The 23,130-nt window shown below is 48.5% G+C and overlaps 1 protein-coding gene across 8 annotated transcripts in view; it reads left to right on the top strand.

The window, feature by feature from the left end:
• SRPK2 (SRSF protein kinase 2) overlaps positions 1-23,130 on the top strand; it is a 278,856-nt gene that overhangs the window by 234,108 nt on the left and 21,618 nt on the right. For all 8 annotated transcript variants that reach the window (XM_054018147.1, XM_054018167.1, XM_054018156.1 and 5 more), the window contains 2 exons: positions 10,659-10,759; positions 10,863-10,970. In XM_054018147.1, the coding sequence (XP_053874122.1) occupies positions 10,659-10,759; positions 10,863-10,970 (209 nt within the window). The remainder of the gene's footprint in view (positions 1-10,658; positions 10,760-10,862; positions 10,971-23,130) is intronic.

The following is a 23,130-nucleotide window of genomic DNA, read 5'->3' as shown; positions in this document are numbered from 1 at the left end:
AGGTTCCTAGGTCATTGGTTTTGTTCAGTGATGTGTGGTTGCTGGTGAGTATTTGCTTTAGGTTGGGGGGTTGTCTGTAAGCGAGGACAGGTCTGTCTCCCAAGATCTGTGAGAGTAAAGGATCATCTTTCAGGATAGGTTGTAGATCTCTGATGATGCGCTGGAGAGATTTTAGTTGGGGGCTGAAGGTGACAGCTAGTGGTGTTCTGTTATTTTCTTTGTTGGGCCTGTCTTGTAGGAGGTGACTTCTGGGTACTTGTCTGGCTCTGTCAATCTGTTTTTTCACTTCAGCAGGTGGGTATTGTAGTTTTAAGAATGCTTGATAGAGATCTTGTAGGTGCTTGTCTCTATCTGAGGGATTGGAGCAAATGTCATTATATCTTAGAGCTTGGCTGTAGACAATGGATCGTGTGGTGTGTCCTGGATGGAAGCTGGAGGCATGTAGGTAAGTGTAGCGATCAGTAGGTTTCCGGTATAGGGTGGTATTTATGTGACCATCGCTTATTAGCACAGTAGTCCAGTAATCCGCTTGTGTGGATTGATCTAGGCTGAGGTTGATGGTGGGCTGGAAATTATTGAAATCATGGTGAAATTCCTCAAGGGCTTCTTTTCCATGGGTCCAGATGATGAAGATGTCATCAATGTAGCGCAAGTAGAGTAGGGGCGTTAGGGGACGAGAGCTAAGGAAGCGTTGTTCTAAGTCAGCCATAAAAATGTTGGCATATTGTGGGGCCATGCGGGTACCCATAGCAGTGCTGCTGACTTGAAGGTATATATTGTCCCCAAATGTGAAATAGTTGTGGGTGAGGAGAAAATCACAAAGTTCAGCCACCAGGTTAGCTGTGACGTTATCGGGGATACTGTTCCTGATAGCTTGTAGTCCATCTTTGTGTGGAATATTGGTGTAGAGGGCTTCTACGTCCATAGTGGCCAGGATGGTGTTTTCTGGAAGATCACCGATGGATTGTAGTTTCCTCAGGACGTCAGTGGTGTCTTGAAGATAGCTGGGAGTGCTGGTAGTGTAGGGTCTGAGGAGAGAGTCCACATAACCAGACAAGCCTGATGTTAGGGTGCCAATGCCTGAGATGATGGGGCATCCAGGATTTCCAGGTTTATGGATCTTGGATAGTAAATAGAATACCCCTGTCGGGGTTCTAGGCATGTGTCTGTACAGATTTGTTCCTGTGCTTTGTCAGGGAGTTTTTTTAGCAGATGGTGTAGTTTCTTTAGGTAATCCTCAGTGGGATCAGAGGATAATGGCCTGTAGAATGTGGTGTTAGAGAGCTGTCTAGCAGCCTCTTGGTCATATTCCAATTTATTCATGATGACGACAGCACCTCCTTTGTCAGCCTTTTTGATTATGATGTCAGGGTTGTTTCTGAGGCTGTAGATGGCGTTGTGTTCAGCATGGCTGAGGTTATGTGGCAAGTGATGTTGCTTTTCCACAATTTCAGCCTTTGCACGTTGACGGAAGCAATCTATGTAGAAATCCAGTCTGTTGTTTCGACCGTCCGGAGGAGTCCACGCAGAATCCTTTTTTTTGTAGTGCTGGTAGGGGGGATTCTGTGGGTTAGTATGCTGTTCAGAGGTATGTTGGAAATATTCTTTGAGTTGGAGACGTCGAAAGTAGGATTCTAGGTCACCGCAGAATTGTATCATATTAATGGGTCTGGAGGGACAAAAGGAGAGGCCCCGAGATAGGACAGACTCTTCTGCTGGGCTAAGAGTATAGCTGGAAAGATTAACAATATTGCTGGGTGGGTTAAGGGAACTACTGTTGTGGCTGCTTGTGGCATGTAGCAGTTTAGATAGTTTAGTGTCCTTTCTCCTTTGTAAAGAGGCAAAGTTTGTCTTGTAAATGGCTTGTCTAGTTTTTGTAAAGTCTATCCATGAGGAAGTTTGTGTGGAAGGTTGGTTTCTTATGAGAGTATCCAGTTCTGAGAGCTCATTCTTAATCTTTCCCTGTTTGCTGTAGAGGATGCTGATCAGGTGGTTTTGCAGTTTCTTTGAGAGTGTGTGACACAGTCTCTCAGCATAGTCTGTGTGATATGTAGATTGTAATGGATTTTTTACCTTTAGTCCTTTTAGTATGATGTCCATCTGCTTGCATTTGGAAAGGAAGATGATATCTGTCTGTATCTGTATCACCTGTATCATTATAAAAACCTTGTAAATATTTGAAGACTTATCATACCCCCCCCCCACTCCCAACCCCCACCCCCGTCTTCTCTTCTCCAGACTACACAAACCCAATTTTTCCAGTCTTTCCTCATAGGTCATGTTTTCTGACCTTTAATCATTTTAATTGCTGTCTTCTGGACTTTCACCAGTTTGTCCACATCTTTCCGAATGAGGCCTTATCAGTGCTGAGTAGAGTGGAAGATTTACTTCTGGTGTCTTGCTGGCAAAACTCCTGTTAATATATTCCCAAATAATGTTTCCTTTTTTTGCGAATGTCTTACATTGTTGACTCATATTTAGTTTGTGATCAGCTATAATCCCCAGGTCCCTTTTTGGAATACTCCTTCCTAGGCAGTCATTTCCCATTTTGTATTTATGCAGTTGATTATTCCTTCCTAAGTATAATAATTTGCATTTGCCCTTATTGAATTTCATCCTATTTATTCTAGACCATTTCTCCAGTTTGTCAAGATCATTTTGAATTCTAATTCCATCCTCCAAAATGCTTCCAGCCCCTCCCAGTTGGGTATCATCCACAAACTTTATAAGTGTACTCTATGCCATTATCCAAATCATTTATGAAGATATTGAATAGAACTGGACTCAGGATATATCCCTGCAGGACCCCACTTGCTATGCCCTATCAGCTTGATTGTGAACCACTGATAACTAATCTCCTGGTATGCTTTTACAGCCAGTTGTGCACCCAACTTATAGTAGCTTCTTCTAGGCTATATTGCTCTCGTTAGTTTATGAGGTCATGTGATACAGTATCACAAACCTTACTAAAATTGAGATACATCATATCTACTGCTTCCCCCCATCCACAAGGCTTGTCACCCTTTCCAAGAAGGATATTAGGTTCATTTGACATGATTTGTTCTTGACAAATCCATGTTGACTGTTACGTATCACCTTATTGTCTTTTAGGTGTTACAAATTGATTATTTTCTCCATTATCTTTCCGGATATTGAAGTTAAGCTGACTGGTCTAAAATTCCCTGAGTTGTCCCTATTCCCCCTTTTATAGCTAGGTACTGTATTTGCCCTTTTCCAGTCCTCAAGGATCTGTCCCATCCTCTACAAGTTCTCAAAGATAATCGCTAATGGCTAGCTCACAGATCTCTTCAGTCAGTTACTTAAGTATTCATATATGGCGATCAGTTAGACCCTGAGCATGTAAACAAGAGCCAGCCAGCCTGAAAGAGAGAATGCTCAGAGCTCTGGCCCTCCCTGTCCAATATCCCATCTCCAGGTGTGGCCATCCCTGATGGTTCAGAGGAGGGAGATTTAAAAAAAACCCAAAACCACCACCCTTACAGAATACATGGGGGGAGAGGGGAATCACTTCCTGACCCCTGCAGGGTTGTAATTTGTTTGCAGTAGATGAAAAAAGACGGTTACTCACCGTTGTAACTGTTGTTCTTCGAGATGTGTTGCTCATATCCATTCCATTAGGTGTGTGCGCGCCGCGTGCACGATCGTCGGAAGATTTTCTACCCTAGCAACACCGGCGGGTCGGCTGTGGAGCCCCCTAGAGTGGCGCCTTCATGGCGCTGAATATATACCCCAGCCGACCCGGCGCCCCCTCAGTTCCTTCTTGCCGGCTACTCCGACAGTGGGGACGGGGGGCGGGTTTGGAATGGATATGAGCAACACATCTCGAAGAACAACAGTTACAACGGTGAGTAACCGTCTTTTCTTCTTCGAGTGCTTGCTCATATCCATTCCATTAGGTGACTCCCAAGCCCAACTTAGGTGGTGGGGTCGGAGTGAGACATTGCCGTGTGCAAAACCGCTGATCCGAAGGCAGCATCGTCCCTGGACTGCTGCACTAGTGCATAGTGAGCTGTAAACGTGTGGACTGATGACCAAACCGCCGCTCTACAAATGTCCTGTATCGGAACATGTGCCAGGAAAGCAGTCGAGGAGGCTTGGGCCCTCGTGGAGTGAGCGGTGAGGTGCGGTGCTGAGACACCTGCCAGGTCATAGCAAGTCCGGATGCAAGACGTAATCCAGGAGGATAGGCGCTGTGAGGAGACCGGTGAGCCTTTCATTCGGTCGGCCACTGCAACGAAGAGCTGCGTCGTCTTTCTAAAGTGCTTTGTGCGGTCAATATAGAAGGCCAGGGCCCTTCGTACGTCCAGGGAATGCAAGCGTTGATCCTGGCGAGTGGCATGTGGTTTGGGATGAAAGACCGGGAGAAAGATGTCCTGGTTGATGTGAAAAGGAGAAACCACCTTAGGGAGAAAGGCAGGATGTGGACGAAGCTGCACTTTATCCTTATGGAAAACTGTATAAGGGGGCTCGGATGTCAGCGCCCTGAGTTCAGAAACGCGCCTTGCTGAGGTGATGGCTACGAGGAAGGCTGTCTTCCAGGATAGGTACAGAAGTGAACAGGTGGCCAGTGGCTCGAATGGAGGACCTGTGAGCTTGGAGAGAACCAGGTTGAGGTCCCACGTCGGGACGGGCTGACGTTGTTGTGGGTACATCCGGTCTAAGCCCTTGAGGAACCTAACGACCATCGGGTTAGAGAATACCGAGGACGCGAGTTCCCCTGGGTGAAAGGCCGATATAGCGGCCAGGTGAACCCTAATTGAAGATATCGCCAACCCCTGATGTTTTAGGGAGAGGAGATACTCCAAAATGAGAGGAATGGGTGCCTGCAACGGGGACGTGGCTCGTTGTTCGCACCAACAGGAGAACCGCTTCCACTTGGCCAGGTACGTGGTGCGTGTTGAGGGCTTCCTACTGCTCAGCAGAATCTGTTGGACAGAGTGCGAGCATTGCTGCTCTGCCTGGGTGAACCATGGAGCAGCCACGCCGTGAGGTGGAGTGATTGCAGGTCGGGGTGACGCAGCCGGCCGTGGTCCTGCGTGATGAGATCCGGATACAACGGAAGCGGGATCGGTGTCTGAACCGAGAGTTCCAACAGTGTGGTGTACCAATGTTGTCTCGGCCACGCTGGAGCGACCAGAATTACCTGTGCCTGGTCTCTGCGCAATTTGAGCAGTACCTTGTGGACCAGAGGAAACGGAGGGAAGGCGTAAAACAGGTGGTCTTTCCAGGGAAGGAGAAACGCATCCGAGAGGGAGCCCGGAGCTCGACCTTGTAGGGAGCAGAACACGTGGCACTTCCTGTTGTCTCGGGATGCAAACAGGTCTATCTGGGGAAACCCCCACCTCTGGAAGATGGAATGTATGATGTCCGGACGGATAGACCACTCGTGCGTCTGGAAGGACCTGCTGAGTCGGTCCGCTAGAGTGTTCTGGACTCCAGGGAGGAACGATGCCGTGAGGTGGATTGAGTGGGCGATGCAGAAGTCCCACAGGCGAATGGCCTCTTGGCATAGGATTGACGAACGTGCTCCTCCTTGCTTGTTGATGTAAAACATGGCCGTGGTGTTGTCGATGAGAACTAACACACATCGGCCACGTAGGAGGTTGAGAAATGCCTGGCACGCCAGTCGTACCGCCATCAGTTCCCGAACATTGATGTGCAGGGCTAGCTGGGATGCAGTCCACAGGCCCTGGGTATGGTGTTCGTTGAGATGGGCGCCCCAACCCAGAGATGAAGCGTCTGTGACCAGGTGCAGAGAGGGTTGTGGGGCGTGAAATGGTATCCCCTCGCAGACCACATTGTGATCTAGCCACCAGGTGAGGGAGGTCAGGACCGAGATCGGGACCGTGACCACCATGTTCAGGCTGTCCCGATGTGGACGGTATATTGAAGACACCCAGGTTTGAAGTGGGCGAAGCCGAAGTCTGGCATACCTGGTTACGTACGTGCAGGAAGCCATGTGGCCCAGCAGGGTAAGGCACGACCTCACCGTGGTAGTTGGGAACGCCTGGAGCCCTTGAATGAGGCTCATGATGGTGCCAAATCGGTTGTCTGGCAGGATGGCTTGTGCACGTCTGGAGTCTAGAACTGCGCCTATGAATTCTATTCTCTGGGTAGGTTCTAGAGTGGATTTGTCCTTGTTGAGTAGGATGCCCAACTCGTTGAATGTGTGCACTATTATGTGGACGTGAGCTTGAACTTGCTCCTTGGTGCGACCGCGTACCAGCCAGTCGTCTAGGTACGGGAACACCTGTATCCCTTGCCGACGAAGGTACGCTGCCACGACAGCCATACATTTCGTGAACACTCTTGGGGCCGAGGATAGGCCGAAGGGAAGGACTGCAAATTGGTAGTGCACCATGTTTACCACGAATCGCAGGAAGCGTCTGTGAGGTGGGTAAATTGAGATGTGAAAGTATGCGTCTTTCATGTCGAGGGCGGCGAACCAGTCTCCAGGATCGAGGGAAGGGATAATGGCCCCCAAAGAGACCATGCGGAACTTCAACTTTACTACGAATTTGTTGAGTCCGCGCAAGTCCAAGATGGGCCGCAGACCTCCTTTGGACTTGGGGATCAGGAAGTAACGGGAATAAAATCCCCTGCCCCTTAACTCTACTGGAACCTCCTCTATGGCCCCCATGGCCAGGAGCGTAGAAACCTCCTGAATAAGAAGTTGCTCGTGAGAAGGGTCCCTGAAGAGGGACGGGGAAGGGGGGTGGGAGGGGGGGATAGAAGAAAATTGGATAGCGTATCCCCTCTCCACCGTGCGGAGGACCCAACGGTCCGAAGTTATAAGGGACCAAGCACGGTGGAAGTGGGAGAGGCGATCCCGAAAGGAGGGGGTTGGATCCTGGGGGATGACTGGGGCGCCGTCCTCGACCGCACCTTCAAAAGTTCTGCCTGGGGCCTGAAGGTGGTCTAGGTGGCCCCTGGTTTTGGCCGGGTTGAGGGCCGGTCCACCTTCTTCTACCACCTCGCCCTCGCCTCCTGGCCGAGTCCTGTCTCTGACGAGGTGGGGGGGGGTAGAAGCGCTGAGGCTGCGGCCTAAATGGCCTGCGCTGAGGGCCCACAACATGCATCCCCAGGGAGCGCATGATTGTTCTCGAGTCCTTTAGGCTCTGCAGGCGAGAGTCCGTTTTGTCTGAGAACAATCCGTGTCCCTCAAAGGGGAGATCCTGTAGGGTTTGCTGCAGCTCCGGAGGCAAACCCGAGACCTGAAGCCAGGAGATCCTACGCATAGCGATACCCGAAGCCAGGGTCCTCGCAGCTGAGTCTGCTATGTCCAAGGAGGCCTGCAAGGAGGTCCGAGCCACCTTCTTGCCCTCCTCTACCATGGCTCCAAACTCTTCCCTGGACTCTTGGGGAATCAGCTCCTTAAACTTCCCCATAGAGTTCCAGGAGTTGAAACTGTAGCGGCTCAGCAGCGCCTGCTGGTTCGCTGCTCTAAGTTGTAGCCCTCCGGCTGAGTAAACCTTACGGCCAAACAAATCGAGCCGCTTAGCCTCTTTTGATTTAGGCGCTGCAGCCTGCTGGCCGTGGCGCTCTCGTGCGTTCACTGATTCCACCACCAGTGAACACGGTTGGGGGTGGGTATACAAGTACCCATAGTCCTTAGACGGGACAAAGTATTTTCTTTCCACCCCTCTCGCTGTGGGTGGGATAGAGGCAGGAGTCTGCCATATCGTATCCGCATTCATTTGAATCGTGCGGATCAGGGGTAACGCTACCCTCGATGGGGCATCCGCTCCAAGGATATTCACGATCGGGTCGTGAACCTCCACTATCTCCTCCGCCTGCAGGTCCATATTACGGGCCATCCTGCGCAGAAGATCCTGGTGAGCCCGAAGATCTATTGGAGGCGGGCCTGTGCACGATGTGCCCGCCACTGCCTCATCGGGAGAAGAAGAGGAAGATGCCTGCGGTGGAACAGGATCCAAGGGCTGGTCCTGGTCTCCCTGTTCCTGGGCTGGAGCATCACCTGTGCCTGGGTCCAGGGTGTCAGGTGGTGCGGACCCAGAGGCCTCCATGCCCCCTGGCGGAGGCCGAGAGATGGTGGACTCCGGGGCCCCTCTGACGGAGTGACCGGAGCGAGAGGTCGACGTAATTGGAGCCCCTTGCGCCTGATGGTACGCCCACGGGGTCCAGAACGACCAGTGAGATGGGCCATGAGCAGGGTCCTCTGCTACCTCCTGCCAATGGCCTATGTCCTGCTCCTCGGCTTGACCCTGAGGGGGGTATGCCGATCTCGATACTTCCTCAGAGGAGCGGGACACCGATCTCGATGGCCATGGCGGTGCCGAGTGCGTCGAGACGAATCCCGTGGGATGCGGTGCCGCACGGTGCCGGTCCGGGGATGTTCTATCTCCACGCGGTGCCGGCGATCGGTGCCGGGACCGCGACCGGTGCCGATGACCTCGTCAGTGCCGGGAGTCGGATCTGGACCTCGACGAGGACCTGGAGTATGCCCGGTGCCGGGAGCGGCCTCTCGACGTCGAGCGTCGACCGTAGCGGTGCCGAGAGCTACGTCTCGACGTTGATCGGTGCCGAGACGTAGAGCGGTGCCGCGAAGAAGATCTTGGCCGCGAGTACGACCGGTGCCGAGATGATATTCGGTGCCGGGACTGCGAGCGGCGTGGGGACCTGCTTCGGGACCTGGAGCGGTGCCGAGGTTCCAGTCCTTGTGGAGGGCGCATCAAGGCCGGTTTCCCCCTCGACTGGACCGGGCGAGTCAGCGGTGCAGTCGGTGCCGGTGGTTGAGGCGGTGCCGGCTCCGTGAGAGCTATTAAGTCTCTCGCCGCCGCGAAGGTCTCTGGAGTCGACGGTAGGCACTGTATCACCGCCGGCCTCGGTGGAGACGCTATCTGCACCGGACTCAACGGCTTCGGTGCCGGAGTCGACGGTGCTGGAGGCACCTGTTTCCTTTGCTCCACCGGCGGACGCGGCTCTACCCCCGGCACTGGGGGAGCTGGCGTCTTCGGCACGGACGTCCCCGTTTTATGGGCTTTTTTATGCCCCGGGGATAATGATCGGCGCCGAGGCACTGCTTGCGGTGCCGACGAGGTCCGGTGCCGGGGAGGCTTGTCTGACGCCACTCGCGTGGTCGTCAAAGCCGGTGCTGCCGGTGCACTGCGCACCGAGGTGCTAGGCGCCGGGGTCTGGCCCGTAGAGGGAGTGTCCGGGCTAAGTGCCGCCTCCATCAGGAGTTGCCTGAGCCGAAAGTCCCGCTCCTTCTTGGTCCTTGGTCTGAAGGCCTTACAGATCTTGCACTTATCTGTTTGGTGGGACTCTCCCAGGCACTTCAGACAGGAGTCGTGCGGGTCGCTCGTGGGCATAGGCTTCGCGCAGGAGGCGCACTGCTTGAAGCCGGGAGCGTTGGGCATGAGCCCGGCCCCGCGGCCGGGGAAGAAAGGGGGAGACGACCCCCTTAATCCCCTGAGCTACTTAGAACAACTATAACAACTTTTTTAAAAACTATTTAACTATTTAACTATAAACACTATAACTATAACTGCTAATAACCAACAAAGCTAGGGAGAGTGGAGAACAGCTAAGCAGCGCTCCACAGTTCCAACGACCGTCAGGGGCGGTAAGAAGGAACTGAGGGGGCGCCGGGTCGGCTGGGGTATATATTCAGCGCCATGAAGGCGCCACTCTAGGGGGCTCCACAGCCGACCCGCCGGTGTTGCTAGGGTAGAAAATCTTCCGACGATCGTGCACGCGGCGCGCACACACCTAATGGAATGGATATGAGCAAGCACTCGAAGAAGAACCATATACACATTTTGATTGATGATTTTTTCCATGACAGTTACAAGTTATAATTTGTCATTTTTCCCTCTCAAAGAAGATTCCTGTAATTGTCTTTACCTTCTCACCCTCAAAAATCTGGGTGCTGACTGTCTTCTCAGGAGGGCGGCTTGAGGCTCCTGCTGGAACCTGCTAGTGCTAATGATTTGAACAAATGATTGACTGCAAAGATGTGAGGCACTTTTTCCTCAGTTCCTTCCAAGGCTAAGCAGAATTCCTTCACAGGAATCTCAGTTCTTGTTGGTCCAGAATGCAACACCAAACATGAATTCCGAACTCTAATCCCCACATGCTAGTACATCTGAGCTACTGATAGACCACAGAGTTAATAATTTTGTTCTTAGCACATAGAACCTAGCCATTTATAATCTGTATGAGAATCTTTCTTGTAAATTTTACATCTTCCAAAGCAAACTATTTTTTTAATCTGCAAAAAGCAAAACTATTATTGTGGAAAGAGAGTTGTACTTGTGAATGGACGCTTAAGTTAGCAGTATCTTAATAAAGTATCTGTTACATATTAGATATCTTCTATCTTGAGTGAAATATTAGGGAAAGATTAAAATCATAAGTAAAATGTTTCACTGGTGGTACAGGATGGGAATGGGTGAATTTTCAACTTCCAAAATTATGCAGGCTGTAAGACGTTTTAATAATCTAAGGTAAGGTAAGGAAACCTGAGTCTCACTTTAAATTCTTATAACTGTCAGCTAATGATTTTGATGCCTCCAAGTTTTTAAGAAACTGGATGAAGTGTCAAACCAATATTGTTTAAAGACAATAAAAAACATGCCGTGGGTACTAACTGTTCTACTTCTTGTTTGTACTAGCAAAAACCCGTGCTGCGGACTTATTGGTGAATCCCCTGGATCCAAGAAATGCAGATAAAATTAGAGTTAAAATTGCTGATCTGGGAAATGCTTGCTGGGTGGTAAGTATAAAAATCTTATTTTAAGTATTTAGCCTTCATTGTTGAGAACAAACCTTTTTATTGTTAGTTTTTTTTTTCATTAATGCCATTCTTTCCATTTTAGCATAAACACTTCACTGAAGACATCCAGACAAGACAGTATAGATCCATAGAGGTTTTAATAGGAGCAGGTTACAGTACACCTGCTGATATCTGGAGTACAGCCTGTATGGTAAGAACAAGAATATGCTGTTATTTTATTATGTCAGTCAAACTTTATTTTACTAAATAAAATCCATTGAGAACAAGTGCTTATTTACAGTGGGGACCTGGCTATAATGGTTCTTATTATAAATTATGTAATCACAGGAGTAACACTATAGCTGAGATAATAAACATATTTTCACTATAAGTTTGATATTTTTTTCCTACCTCAACTTCTCTAACATTCTCAAAGTAGTAGCCTCCAGTAATTGTCCATGCATGGTCTTTTGGCACAGAGAAATGTTTTGGGGAAAGTTTAATTCTTGTTCGAGTAGATGCAGCTGTGTATTCTATGCTGGTGTGTGCGCCTCGCATACTGGAACCAGAGAACTTAGCCTAGCAGTATCCGTAGGGGCGGCACTAATGTTCTGTGGCCATAGCCCCTCCTCATGCCATATAAAGGTGGAGCTACCCTGACACCCTCAGTTTCTTGTCACTGCCCATGGCTAGAGTTGGAGCTCTGTGTATTGTTTTCACCTCACACTTTTGCTTTCAGTTTTCTGAGAACTTTTCTTGTATAGGCTTAGTTTAAGTATTAGTTTATTGTTAGTAGATTAGTTGGCTAACGCCGTTTGATATCCTAACAAGGGTTTAAGCATTGTCCATTATGTAGCGGGGCCATCCCCAGCTGTGACTCCCCACACTCAAGGTGCTTGTTGTTTCTTGGTGAGGAACACAGAGAGAGGTGCTCCATCTGCAAGTCGTTCACAAAGAGGACTCAGGTGGCAAGAGACTTGTGGTTGAAGCAGCACCTTTTGAAGCAGGCCAGGAGGCCTCCTTTGGCACCAAGACCTTCATCTGATCAGCAGCCGCCTTCGGATGTGACAAGCGATGCCACCCCACGCTTGGGCTTTAGTGTTTCTCTCAAGAGGAAAAGGTAGTTTACCCTCCTCTGGTGCAGCAAGGAAGAGGTCCCATAAAATGAGTTGGGATCATTACCGGTCTCAGGGGAACAACTCCTTCTAGGAGGAATGCTGACCAGTGCTGTACTCACTCTGGCAGGTGGGATGGAGCAGGTCTGTCCAACTGCTAACCGGTACCATGCTGAGAACAGCAAGGTCCTGTCCCGTCGACTCCAGTTCTGGTCATGGGGCATCTGTTGAGTCCAGTACCAACAACATGGCAACATTACTGACCATCTCCATGCCAGCAGCATACCAGGTGACATCATACCTGCTTTGCCTCTCGATTCCAGACCTCCACTGGTTCAGGAGTTCTCTGGTGCTATGGCTTCTACCAGCTTGTCCTCTGTTCTGCCCTTGGCACCTTCTGGCCGTGTCAAAGAGCTGCTGGGTCCATCAACACCGCAGCTCACATGGCCGCAGACTATGGAGTCGAGGCTAGGCTCTGGACCAAAGGCTCCCTCAACACTGGTGCATCCTTTGGCAACGTCATTGTCTTGGTGGCAAATCCCATCATCGACGTCGGTACCGGCCTGGTTGCCAGTGCCTCTCCTGGTATTGTATGGAGTGTCTCACATTCGGTGCATCTGGTGCCGATTCCCCATTCGCCTTTGGCACCAATGCTGTCTCCTTATTGGGATTTAGATTATTCTGATTGGTGGTTTTCCCCTTCGGGGCAGGCTCCCGCATTGTTACCACAACACCTCTGGGCTTCCTCAAGATCCAGGTTGAGGTCATCCTCCCCATCCTCGTCAGATAGGTGCCAGAGATCGCCCTCGGATCACTGTTGGTACTGAGATTGGCATCTGTCCCGCAGTTGGGAGAGGGCTTTTGGCCCGGTGCCTACCAGCATCAGAGCCTCACCTGAATGCCCAGTGGCCTCCTGGGAATCAGGAGCAGCAATACCGCTTGTAATGTTGCTGCAGCAGGTCTACTCCAGAAAGAGTCATAGATCCCAAAGAAGAAGGCTGCCTGGTTGTTGGTTAACCAGCTGCCCCCTCCCCCTCTGCAGCATCTAACAAGTGCCCATTCTGGCTTGTGTCAAGGACAGTGATCCAGTGGTAACCTCTCCCTCTCTGTCCCGTTCCCTCCCCGCCCTCCATGCAGGGACAGGCTGGCCTGCTTTTCATAGTGTTTGGGACTCGGTTACAATGGTCAACTGGGTCCTAAGCACCTTCAGATCAGGTTATGCCATAAAGTTCCTCTCCATCCCTCTTCTTCACCTCCCTACCCAGTCCCTTTTCAGGGACCCCCTCTTATGAGATACTGCTCCTTGAGCAGGTTCATTATTTACTGGTTTTAGGGGGCACAGAAGTGGTCCCCCTGCAACATTGAGGGCAGGGGTTCTACTCCCAGTATTTCCTGGTCCCCAAGTCCAAGGGAGGGATGAAAACTATCATCAACCTCCGTGATCTCAACAAATACATCAGATATATGAGATTCCGTATGGTCACTGTAATAACTAGCCTCCTGGCCTTGAATCACAATGACTGGTTTTCAGCCCTGGACCTGCAGGACACTCATTTCCACTGAGCCACAGGAAGTTTCTCAGATTCATCGTGGCAGGCTGCCCTACCAGTACATCCTGCTGCCTTTCAGCATCTCTTCCGTTTCTCTGCTTTTCATCAAGTGTGTGATTGTGGTAACAGCATATCTCAGGAAGAAGGGAATTCATACCTTCCTGTATCTGAATGATTGGTTACTGAGGGGCAAGTCCAGCAAAGAAGTCCTCTCTTATGTTCACTTCACGCTATGCCTACTCAATCATCTAGGTCTGATCCTAAACAGCAGAAAGGCAGTATTGCTTCCAACTCGAAGAATCAAGTTCATTGGGGCCCAGATAGACTCGACAAGGTCAGGAGCATTTCTACTGACTGAGCAGTTCCAGGTGATCTACCATGTATGTCTTAAGCTGCAGTCTCAACCCTCAACCACAGGTCAAGTATGCCTGAGGTTGCTAGGCCGTATGACCATATTTACCCAGGTAGTCCAATATGCCAGGCTGCACCTGTGTCTTCTTCAGATGTCTCTGAAGTTGATCTATCGTCCAAATCGCTATCCCTTGGGTACTCTGATCTGACTCCTCCCACCAATCCTGGGTTTCTACAGTGGTGGACAATTCTTGACACGGTGTGCCAGGGTGTTCCTCTCACTTGGCCACCATTGACCAGGACTGTAATCACCCGATGCCTCCTTAATAGTTTGGGGAGCACATTTGGACTCATTGAAAGTTCAAGATCTGTGGTCAGAGTGAGAAGCTTCTCTGTATATTAATGTTCTAGAGCTTCATCCCATCTACAATGCCTGTCAGACCTGTCAGGTTCATATCAAGGGTGCAGCATTTCTCATACTCTCTGGCAATACCACCATGATGTATTATGTGAACAGGTGAGGGGAGCACATTCCAAAATGCTTTGTCAGGAGGCAATCAGTGTCTGGCATTTTTCATCTGGCAAAACATCCCCCATGGCTGATCACTTACCTGGGTTCCAGAATCAATTGGTGAATAACCTCAGCAGGAATTTCTCGTTGATTCACAAGCTGTCTCTGAAGCCCATCATCCTGCAGTCTGTCTGTGGGGTATCCTGACGATCAACTTGTTTTCTCTTGTGCCAAACAAGAAATGACATCTATTCTGTTCCTGAAGTCGCCTCAGTCTGGACTCCTTGACCAATGCTTTTCACCTGAGCTGGGAATTGGCACTCCTATGTGCCTTTCCTCTAATTCCGGACATCCCACAGGTCATTTTCAAGCTGAAATTGGACCATGCCAAGCTCATTCTTATTGCTCCAGCGTGGCCAAAACAATGCTGATTCTCCAACCTCCTCATATTATCGTTTCAGCCTCCGATATTCCTGCCTCTTCATCCTGACCTCCTGACTCAGCATTACAGTCAAGTTTTGCATCCAACACTCATCTCTCTGCATCTCTTTGTGGGTGCTGCATGATTAGATGAGGAAAAGGAACGATGTTTGGTGGCAATCTGGCAGCTCTTGCTTAATAGTTGGAAGCCCTCAACCAGGGTGCCCTACTCGGCCAACTAGAAGCTGCTCTCAGTATGGTTATTAGCCCGGGGAGTTCAGCCAACACTGGCTTGTATCCAGGACATCTTGGAGTACCTGTTACACCTTCAGTCTTCTAGTCTTGCACTTAGTTCATTGCAAGTCCACCTGGCAGTGATTTTGGCATTTCATCCACCTATCCGTGGGAAGTCAGTGTTTTCAAACTCAGTGGAAATGAGGTTCTTGAAAGGAGTCACTCAACTCCACCCACTGGTTAAAGAGACGGTTCCTTTGTGGGTTTTTAATACTGTTTTGGTGGCTCATATGGGACCTCCATTTGAGCCGCTGGCAACTTCTTTCTCCTTGTCTTTGTTTATGCTCCTTGGATTGGAGCAAGGGCAAGTGTCTGAAATGATAACACCCTTACTGTCTAACTTGTGTTGTTGCACTTTGAATCCAGATGGTTAAAGTGCCAGGGGAGCCCGGTTATAGGAGGATCTTTTTCTGTTATGTTTGTGTGGATCTATTTTGGCACTCAGTAAAATGGCTTTCAGGGAGATTTGGATCACTCAAGAAAAACAGCACCATTGCATTTATAAACGACAACTTTTGAAAGTAAGCATAGAAAGCAAAACATAACTATAGAACGGCAGGAGGAATTAGAGAGGAGGAAACTTGTACTTGGATTTTTGCTTCTCTAGAGAGAACCTGGGTGGGGAGTGGGAGTGTTTTTGTGGAGTGGACACCCTTCTAAAATGAGGAGAGAATTCTATTACATAAATAGTGGTATTACAGTCTAAGGTACCAATTCTGCAAACACTTATACGGGTGATTAACTTTCTACTGCAAGCAGTCCCATTGAAATTAATGGGATTACTCACATTACTAAAGTTAAACATGTGTAAGTGTATGCAGGTTCGGGACCGAATATATTTACTCACATTCTCTCCTCTAACAGATTGCAGTAGTAGTTCTCCTCTCATATTCTTCCTATCCAGTGTTTTAGAGAGAGTGAATGTGTCTCCGAAGGCACTGTATGAACACGATACCATTGTGCTGGTGCATGTAAGAGGCACATACCAAGATGTGTAACAAATCATCTTACTCTGCACAGGAATTAGCATCTTAAAAACTCTGGAGAATTACAAGTCTGGTTGGAAAATAAATGTGTGACCCTCATGGTTTCTCAGGTAGTGGTAGTAACATCACTAAGGGGAAAAAATATATTTAACAAATATAAAAATAGCAGAGTTAATATTGTTCTGTAGGAAGAGGGCAGATATAGAAGGATACTAGGATCAGAGAAAGCAGCTTGCCTTGCATTTTGAAATGGAGGAAAGAAGTTGCAAGCTTAATGTCACGGAACCAAGGCACATTTTAGTAAACAGTTTAGAAAGCAATTAAGTGAAGACACTATTTAGATTCCAGTAAGAGATGCTTTTCACAAATTAAAATACCCATGTGCACATTTTTCCATCAGCAGGGATGGACAGTATTCATTGCTTTTATTAACTAACTGCTGCTTTGCTTTGAAGAATGCAGTACACATGCTGAAATATACTAAAGAAAATTACCTTCCAAAGGTATTATAATGGTAGATACAGTATAAGAACCAAAATAGAGCAGAACAGAAAAAGATGCCTAATGAACAACCACTCGTGGCATTAGCGTGGGTTTGAGAGTAGGCTGTAGGGAATAATAGAACCCTAGTTTCCTCTCTGATTGCCTGTGTTTTGTGTATCAGGCCTTACTTATCAAGCTGAGATAAGGCAAAATATCTTTTGTGTGTTTGTCCTTTTTATTGCCTGACTTTGTAGAGAGAGTTTTACAGGAAACAAACTGTCATAGTGCACTTCTGTCATAAGCCATTTTGCCCTTTCTTCCATGCCTCCCCCCACACATGGAATGCCTTCTCTAAGCAAGTCCTGCTACTAGAACCGCTAGCTCCTTCAAACCCTTACAACTAGACTGACTTATCTTGTGATACCTTTGGGAAATTGCCAACAGATAATTCCATCTAAAAAGTCAGTGAAGATAACTAGCCTTTGGGAACTCACTGAACTTTCCTGTGTTTCAGCTCACTTGTGTAAAATGACATTAAGTAGACATAAATAGACTTTAATTTCTACTAAAGTGAACATCAAGATGTATTGATCCAAGAGATAAACATCGATCAAGGTAAACTCAAGGTCAATATTTACTTCAAGGAACAACATGATTTAAACATTATTCATGTGTCTGACGAAGTGGGTATTCACCCACGAAAGCTTATGCTCCAATATGTCTGTTAGTCTATAAGGTGCCACAGGACTCTTTGTCGCTTTTTTAAAAGAACAATGTAATCTTAGGCTCTGTGATGGGGTGGGACTCACCACGCTAGCACCCCCTGCTGATCATCTTGCAGATCGGCTCCACAGGTCAGTATGCTGACTCCTGGTGGTGTCTCACCTGTCGTCACATCTGCTCCAAGGACCGCGGCGTCCTCTTCAGGACACAGCACTCAGCTGTGCCACACTCGGTCCTCCCCCCTTCCAGGGGAATTGCAGTCCACTGTCCAGCCACTTCCCTCAGTAGCAAATGCAGCCCAGTGTCTGGCTATTTCCTCACTGGCGAGTGGGAATGTGTGAAATCTAGGCCCGCCCACTACTCTGGGTCCTGGCCCAGGGACCCTGTAGATGGCCGCTACTTGCTGCGTTCCCTCTGACTCTTCAGTAGATTTCCCTGGGCCACTTCCCTGTGGCCCCAGCACTCTCTTTGCCCTTGCCTCAGGGCCTCAGCCTGCAGATCCCTGCAGCCTGCCAGGAGCTGCCTTTAGCTCCCCGGGTCTCTGCCCGCAGCACTGCTCTGTCCAGGGTGCTTGCTGCCTTCAGCCTGCAAGGCAGCCAGCCTTCCTCCCTCCTCAAACTCCAGGGAGTAACCAAGCTGCTCTGCTCTGCAGCCCTTCTTATATGGGCCAGCCTGACCCTGATTGACTGCTCCTTGCAACCCCTCTCTTAATTGGCTGTCTCCTGCACAGCCTCCCTAGGGCTCTATTAACCCCTAATGGGCCAGTGTGGAGCAGACGCCCTATCACAGGCTCTCTCTACGCTATGAACTAAGGGTGTGATCCCCCTGCTTGTATACATATACTTGTGCTAACTCTCCTCAAGCTAGCACAGGTGTAAATAGCTGTGCAGCCACAGTAGCATGGGTACAAGCAGTGGAGGCACAACTTGGCTGTGCTGACTATGGGCATGGCTACACTTGCAGATGAAGAGCGCTTTGAGTTAAACCAGCCTTCGTAGAGTGCAGTAGGGAAAGCACTGCAGTCTGTCCACACTGACAGCACACTGGCATGGTCATATTAGCACCTCTTGCAATGGCCACAGAGAGCAGTGCATTGTGGTAGCTATCTCAGCATGCAAGTGGCCGCAACGTGCTTTTCAAATGGGTGGGGTGGAGTGGAGTGTGACAGGGAGTGTGTTGTGTGTATGTGAGGGGAGCGAAAGTGGGTTTTTTAGGGGCTGACAGCGTGTCAGCATGCTGTCTTGTAAGTTCAGACAGCAGCAGACCTCCCTCTCCCACCCCCCAGCATTCCACAGTAATGGTTGCTTTGTCTTGGAGCAGATAAGCATGCCGGCTGTCAAACGGAGCTTTCAAAGGGCATATCCAAAACAATGACAAGAGTGGCCACTTGACTTAAGGGGATTATGGGATGTTTCCAGATGCTGATCAGAGCGCAGTAATGCAACACCTCGTTCACACTGACTCTGGGGTGCTCCAGCGGGGGCGCATCAAACATTATTCTACTTGCCGAGGTGGAATCGGAGCGCTCTATGTGCCTTGCCAGTGTGGACGGGTAGTGAGCTAGTGCGCCCGGGGCTCCTTTAATGCGCTGTAACTAGCAAGTGTAGCCAAGCCCTATGGATCCACCAGTTTCAGGTTAATGTGAGTATGTGTATGCAAGTAGGGGAATTACCCCCTAGCTTGTAGAGTAGACATTGCCTTATTTTAAGAATTGATAGCACAGTTCCCCACACTTGGGAGTGCATGCTGTCTTGGCACTGAGCTATTGTGGCTCTGCACATGGTTTCTGGGACACCAACCATTTGGATGTGAAGTTATATAAAGAGACCCAACTCCAGAACCTTCTGACTGCTACAGGCCAAAAACTTTGAACCCTCCTTTTTGTGGCCACTTTTTTCCTTGCTAATATAGTTAGCTTGTTTTTAATTGTTATTCTGGTTGTTTCTTGTTGGATGTTTAAAAATGTATTTTAGTGTTAGGCTCAGCACCACAGTGTGGCCTGGTCAATGCCATTCACTTTGTGTTATCCAGTCAGTATACTCTACAAACAAATAGAAACCTGCACGGTTCAAAGCATGGAGTCAAAGCTACACAAGAAGACAAAGGGAGACTCTGAATCAGTTCTGAGGTGTCATCAAGTTTCTGCTCAGCACTAAAGTAGAACAGGTACCATGGATCTGATGAGACTTGAGGCTCATCCTGAGTATTCCCAGGTCCAAAACCCCTCTGCCTGACGCTTCAATATCTTAGGTCTCTGTCCCCACACTTCTGATAATAGAGTTTCTGCAAGTCAGTTTTTTAATCCCACCCAGGTTAATTCTGCTCCAAGAGATTAATTTTAGCAAACCACATAATCCCTTCCTATATGGACTCTATCTGAGAATCAGTTTTTAAAAGATATTAATCTTTTGAAATCCACAAAGACCAGCTACCTTTCACACACATTCTCTTAAGAAATCTGGCCCCAGCTATTGCATCAGTGAAGACATCTCCTCGGGTCCAGGTGGCCATTGATGGCTTCTCACTCTCATCTGATTTGGATAATGATTTTCTGAAGGATCCTAGTAAGGAGGAGTCTCAACCCATTATATTTTCCCTATGATGCCAGAGTGGTATTCTCTTTGATTTTACCACCACATAACTTCTGGAGCTGCTGAGATTTATTTGCATATATGATGGGAGCTCTATATCTTGAACTTTCCAGGGTCTGTGTATAAATCCGCAAATCTGTGAATCACAGTGGTTTCACTTCTTAGAGTTCCTTCAGCAGGGCTGGGTAGCAGTCCAGTTTAATAGACACTGGAACCATTTGAGACCATTTTCAGCCTTTAGTGACTATGCCTTTGAAAATCACTATTTCCCTGGCATGATGAACAAAAATGTCTGGAAGGGACAAATTATTCTGGTATGGGCTCATTTGGATCACTAGAGCCCTGTACAGATACAGAATTTGTATCCGCATCTGATCCACGATCTGCAAAAATGGTCCGTGGATTTGAAGGGCTCTATGGATCACCATGCAGTTCAAGGCCTGTGGAAGTCAAGGACCTATAAATAGGTTAGAGTTACAGGTAATTCATCTGTATTCAAATCTTACATTCCATGAATTATTTTGGGGAAGTTCTGAATGTATGGCATGTATTATACAGGAGGTGAGACTCAATGATCACATTCCGGCCTTTGAATCTGTGAATTAGAGACAGAACAGTATTTTGCAGACACCATCGCGACCATGGAGTAAAGTGAACTGACAGAGTGGATCTCACTCTCAGAACTATATCAAAAAGTTGTCAGGGTCTTGCTTTATCCCTCTTCTTGCCCTTCATCTACCCAGAAAAAGCAACGTCTTGGAAGATAACTTAAATTGGAGATACAGTGCTCACCACAAGTGATCATTCAAGTAATTTTAGTATTCAGAAGTTTGGGTTCTCTTTAAATAGACCTGCTTTCAATAAGGGAAAATATGACATACCCACAGTTTCCCTCCCTGAGGATGAGGATTCAAGCAGTTGACTTGTTAGGCTGGAGTCAAGAATTCGTGTATGCCTCTTTATATCTGTTACCAAGAGTCTTCAGGACAATCAGGCATGGCAGAGTTGAGGTGATATAGCTCCAACTTGAGCTTGCCATTTCTGGTTCTCAGAGTTCCTACCTTAACTTTGGAACTTCCAGTTCATTTTACAGCTCTTCTGAATCTCCCTTCACAAACTCAGGGCCAGATTCTTTATCCAGATCTGAAACCTCTGAATTTTGTGGCTTGGAATACAGCATGTTGCTGGACATGTGTGAATCACTGACCTACTGTGCAATTCAGTTTACTGATCTTGTACAATTCAGTTTAATTTTTTTATTGCCTCCATTTTCCCATCAGTAAGATGTGGCTGACAATGTTTCCCTACTTAGAAAGAATTAAATTTTTCTGTAAATCGCATAGGTAACTTGTAGACTGTCAGAATAAATTCAGGGGGGAGACACAGTTTTTGCCCAGGGATTGTCTAAATGGATCCAACTTTGTATACAAACATGTATGCCCTTGCAGGTATTTCTGTGCCTTGAAAGTTTTAGGATACATTATATTATAGATTCATGGCATGAAATCTTGGCCTTGTAGATATTATGAGGAATTTTGCCACTGACTTCAAGAAGGGGTCCTTTATCCATAGATTTTAAGGCCTTGAGGGACTATTACGATCATCTAGTCCAGTAGTTCTCAAACTTTTGTATTGGTGACTCCTCTCACACAGCAAGCATCTGAGTGCGACCCCCCCGCCCTTATAAATTAAAAACACATTTTTTATATTTAACACTATGATGAATGCTGGAGGCAAAGTGGGATTTGGGGTGGAGGCTGACAGCTCACAACGCCCACGGAATAACCTCGCAACCCTCTGAGAGGTCACAACCCCCAGTTTGAGAACCCCTGATTCTAGTCTGACCTCCTTCATTTGTAGCATAAGACATAGAATTTCACTCAGTGATTCCTGTATCTAGATGAATAACTTGTAATTGAACTAGAGCATATTTGTAGAAACACATGCAACTGGATTTAGAGATCCCAAGTGATGAAGAATTTATCACATCCCTGGATAATTTGTTCAAGTGGTGAATTACTATCATTGTTCAAAATGTGCATCTTATTTCCAGTTTGAACTTTACTGAGTTCAGCTTTCAGCCACTGGATCTTGGAAAGCTACGGTCCTCCAGATGAAACCGTGTGTCTCAGAAGTGATTGTCTCTGAGAAGCATAAATCTGCTAATTGCAGTTTGATACACACTTTGACAGCATTACTGTTTTGGTTTGGCTTCAGAATCTTGTGTCCAATTAAGGCAAGCACTCAGCAATCTTTATTTAACTGGTTTTCTTCAGAATTAACCCCCCCTTAAGGGTTGATGCTGTTAATTAACTTCCCAACAGAAGGGTTCTGTATTGATGATACTCAAAGATGACAGATTTCTTACCTAGTAAATTCAAACTCCAGGAATTACCAGATAGATTGATAGCATAAATCCACACTCCCTATCTGTTTTCTCCAGTTCTTCAATCTAAGGCATAGATTCTGATTAAGTACAAAAAAAATGGACTGGGGTTAAGACATGCTGCTCCTTTTGAAGCCTTGGATATGAATCGTCAGTGTTGCAAGGGAGCATTCTCTCTAGAGCAGCGGTTCTCAACCAGGGGTCTGGGGCAGTGTTCCCGATAATTTTTTGTGTCCATGTGCGGAATTAATTTTGTTATGTGCACCAATATGGAGGTGATGTGTGACACATCACCTTCATATTGGTGCACATAATGAAATTCATGTGGTGGGGGTGGGGCCAAGGGGTTTGGCGTGTGGGAAGGGGCTCGGGGCTGGGGCAGAGGGTTGGGATGTGGGGGGGATGAGGGCTCTGGCTGGGGGTGCGGGCTCTGGGGTGAGACTGGGAATGAGGGGTTTGGGCTGCGGGGGGGCTCAGGGCTGGAGCAGAGGGTTGGGATGTGGGGGGGATGAGGGCTCTGGCTGGGGGTGCAGGCTCTGGAGTGAGACTGGGGATGAGGGGTTTGGGCTGCGGGGGGGCTCAGGGCTGGAGCAGAGGGTTGGGACGCAGGGGTGTGTGGGCTCTGAGGTGGGGCCTGGGATAAGGAGTTTGGGATGCAGGCTGCCCCAGGACTGAGGTGGGGAGAGATGGCTCCCCCCAGCCCTCTCTTGCTGCAGCAGCTCAGGGCTGGGGCAGAGGTACCTCTCCCCAGCCGCAGCAGCTCCAGCAGGGCTGGGCCAGGCTGAGGGAGAGGCTCCTCCCCTGGCTGAGGCAGGTCCACGCTGGAGCCAGTGGGGAAGAGCACCTCTCCCCGCTGCAGCCCTGAGCCCCTGCGCGGGGCTTACTAGGTGGCAGCACAGCCGCGCAGCTTAGAGGGAACTGAGGTCTGGAGCCCCCTGGGGGCCACGGACAGATTTCAGAG

Source organism: Malaclemys terrapin, chromosome 1 (genome assembly GCF_027887155.1).
Source record: "Malaclemys terrapin pileata isolate rMalTer1 chromosome 1, rMalTer1.hap1, whole genome shotgun sequence".
NCBI lineage: Eukaryota > Metazoa > Chordata > Testudines > Emydidae > Malaclemys > Malaclemys terrapin.
Note: the sequence above shows the minus strand (reverse complement) of the source record. Positions and strands in the feature narration are given on the sequence as shown.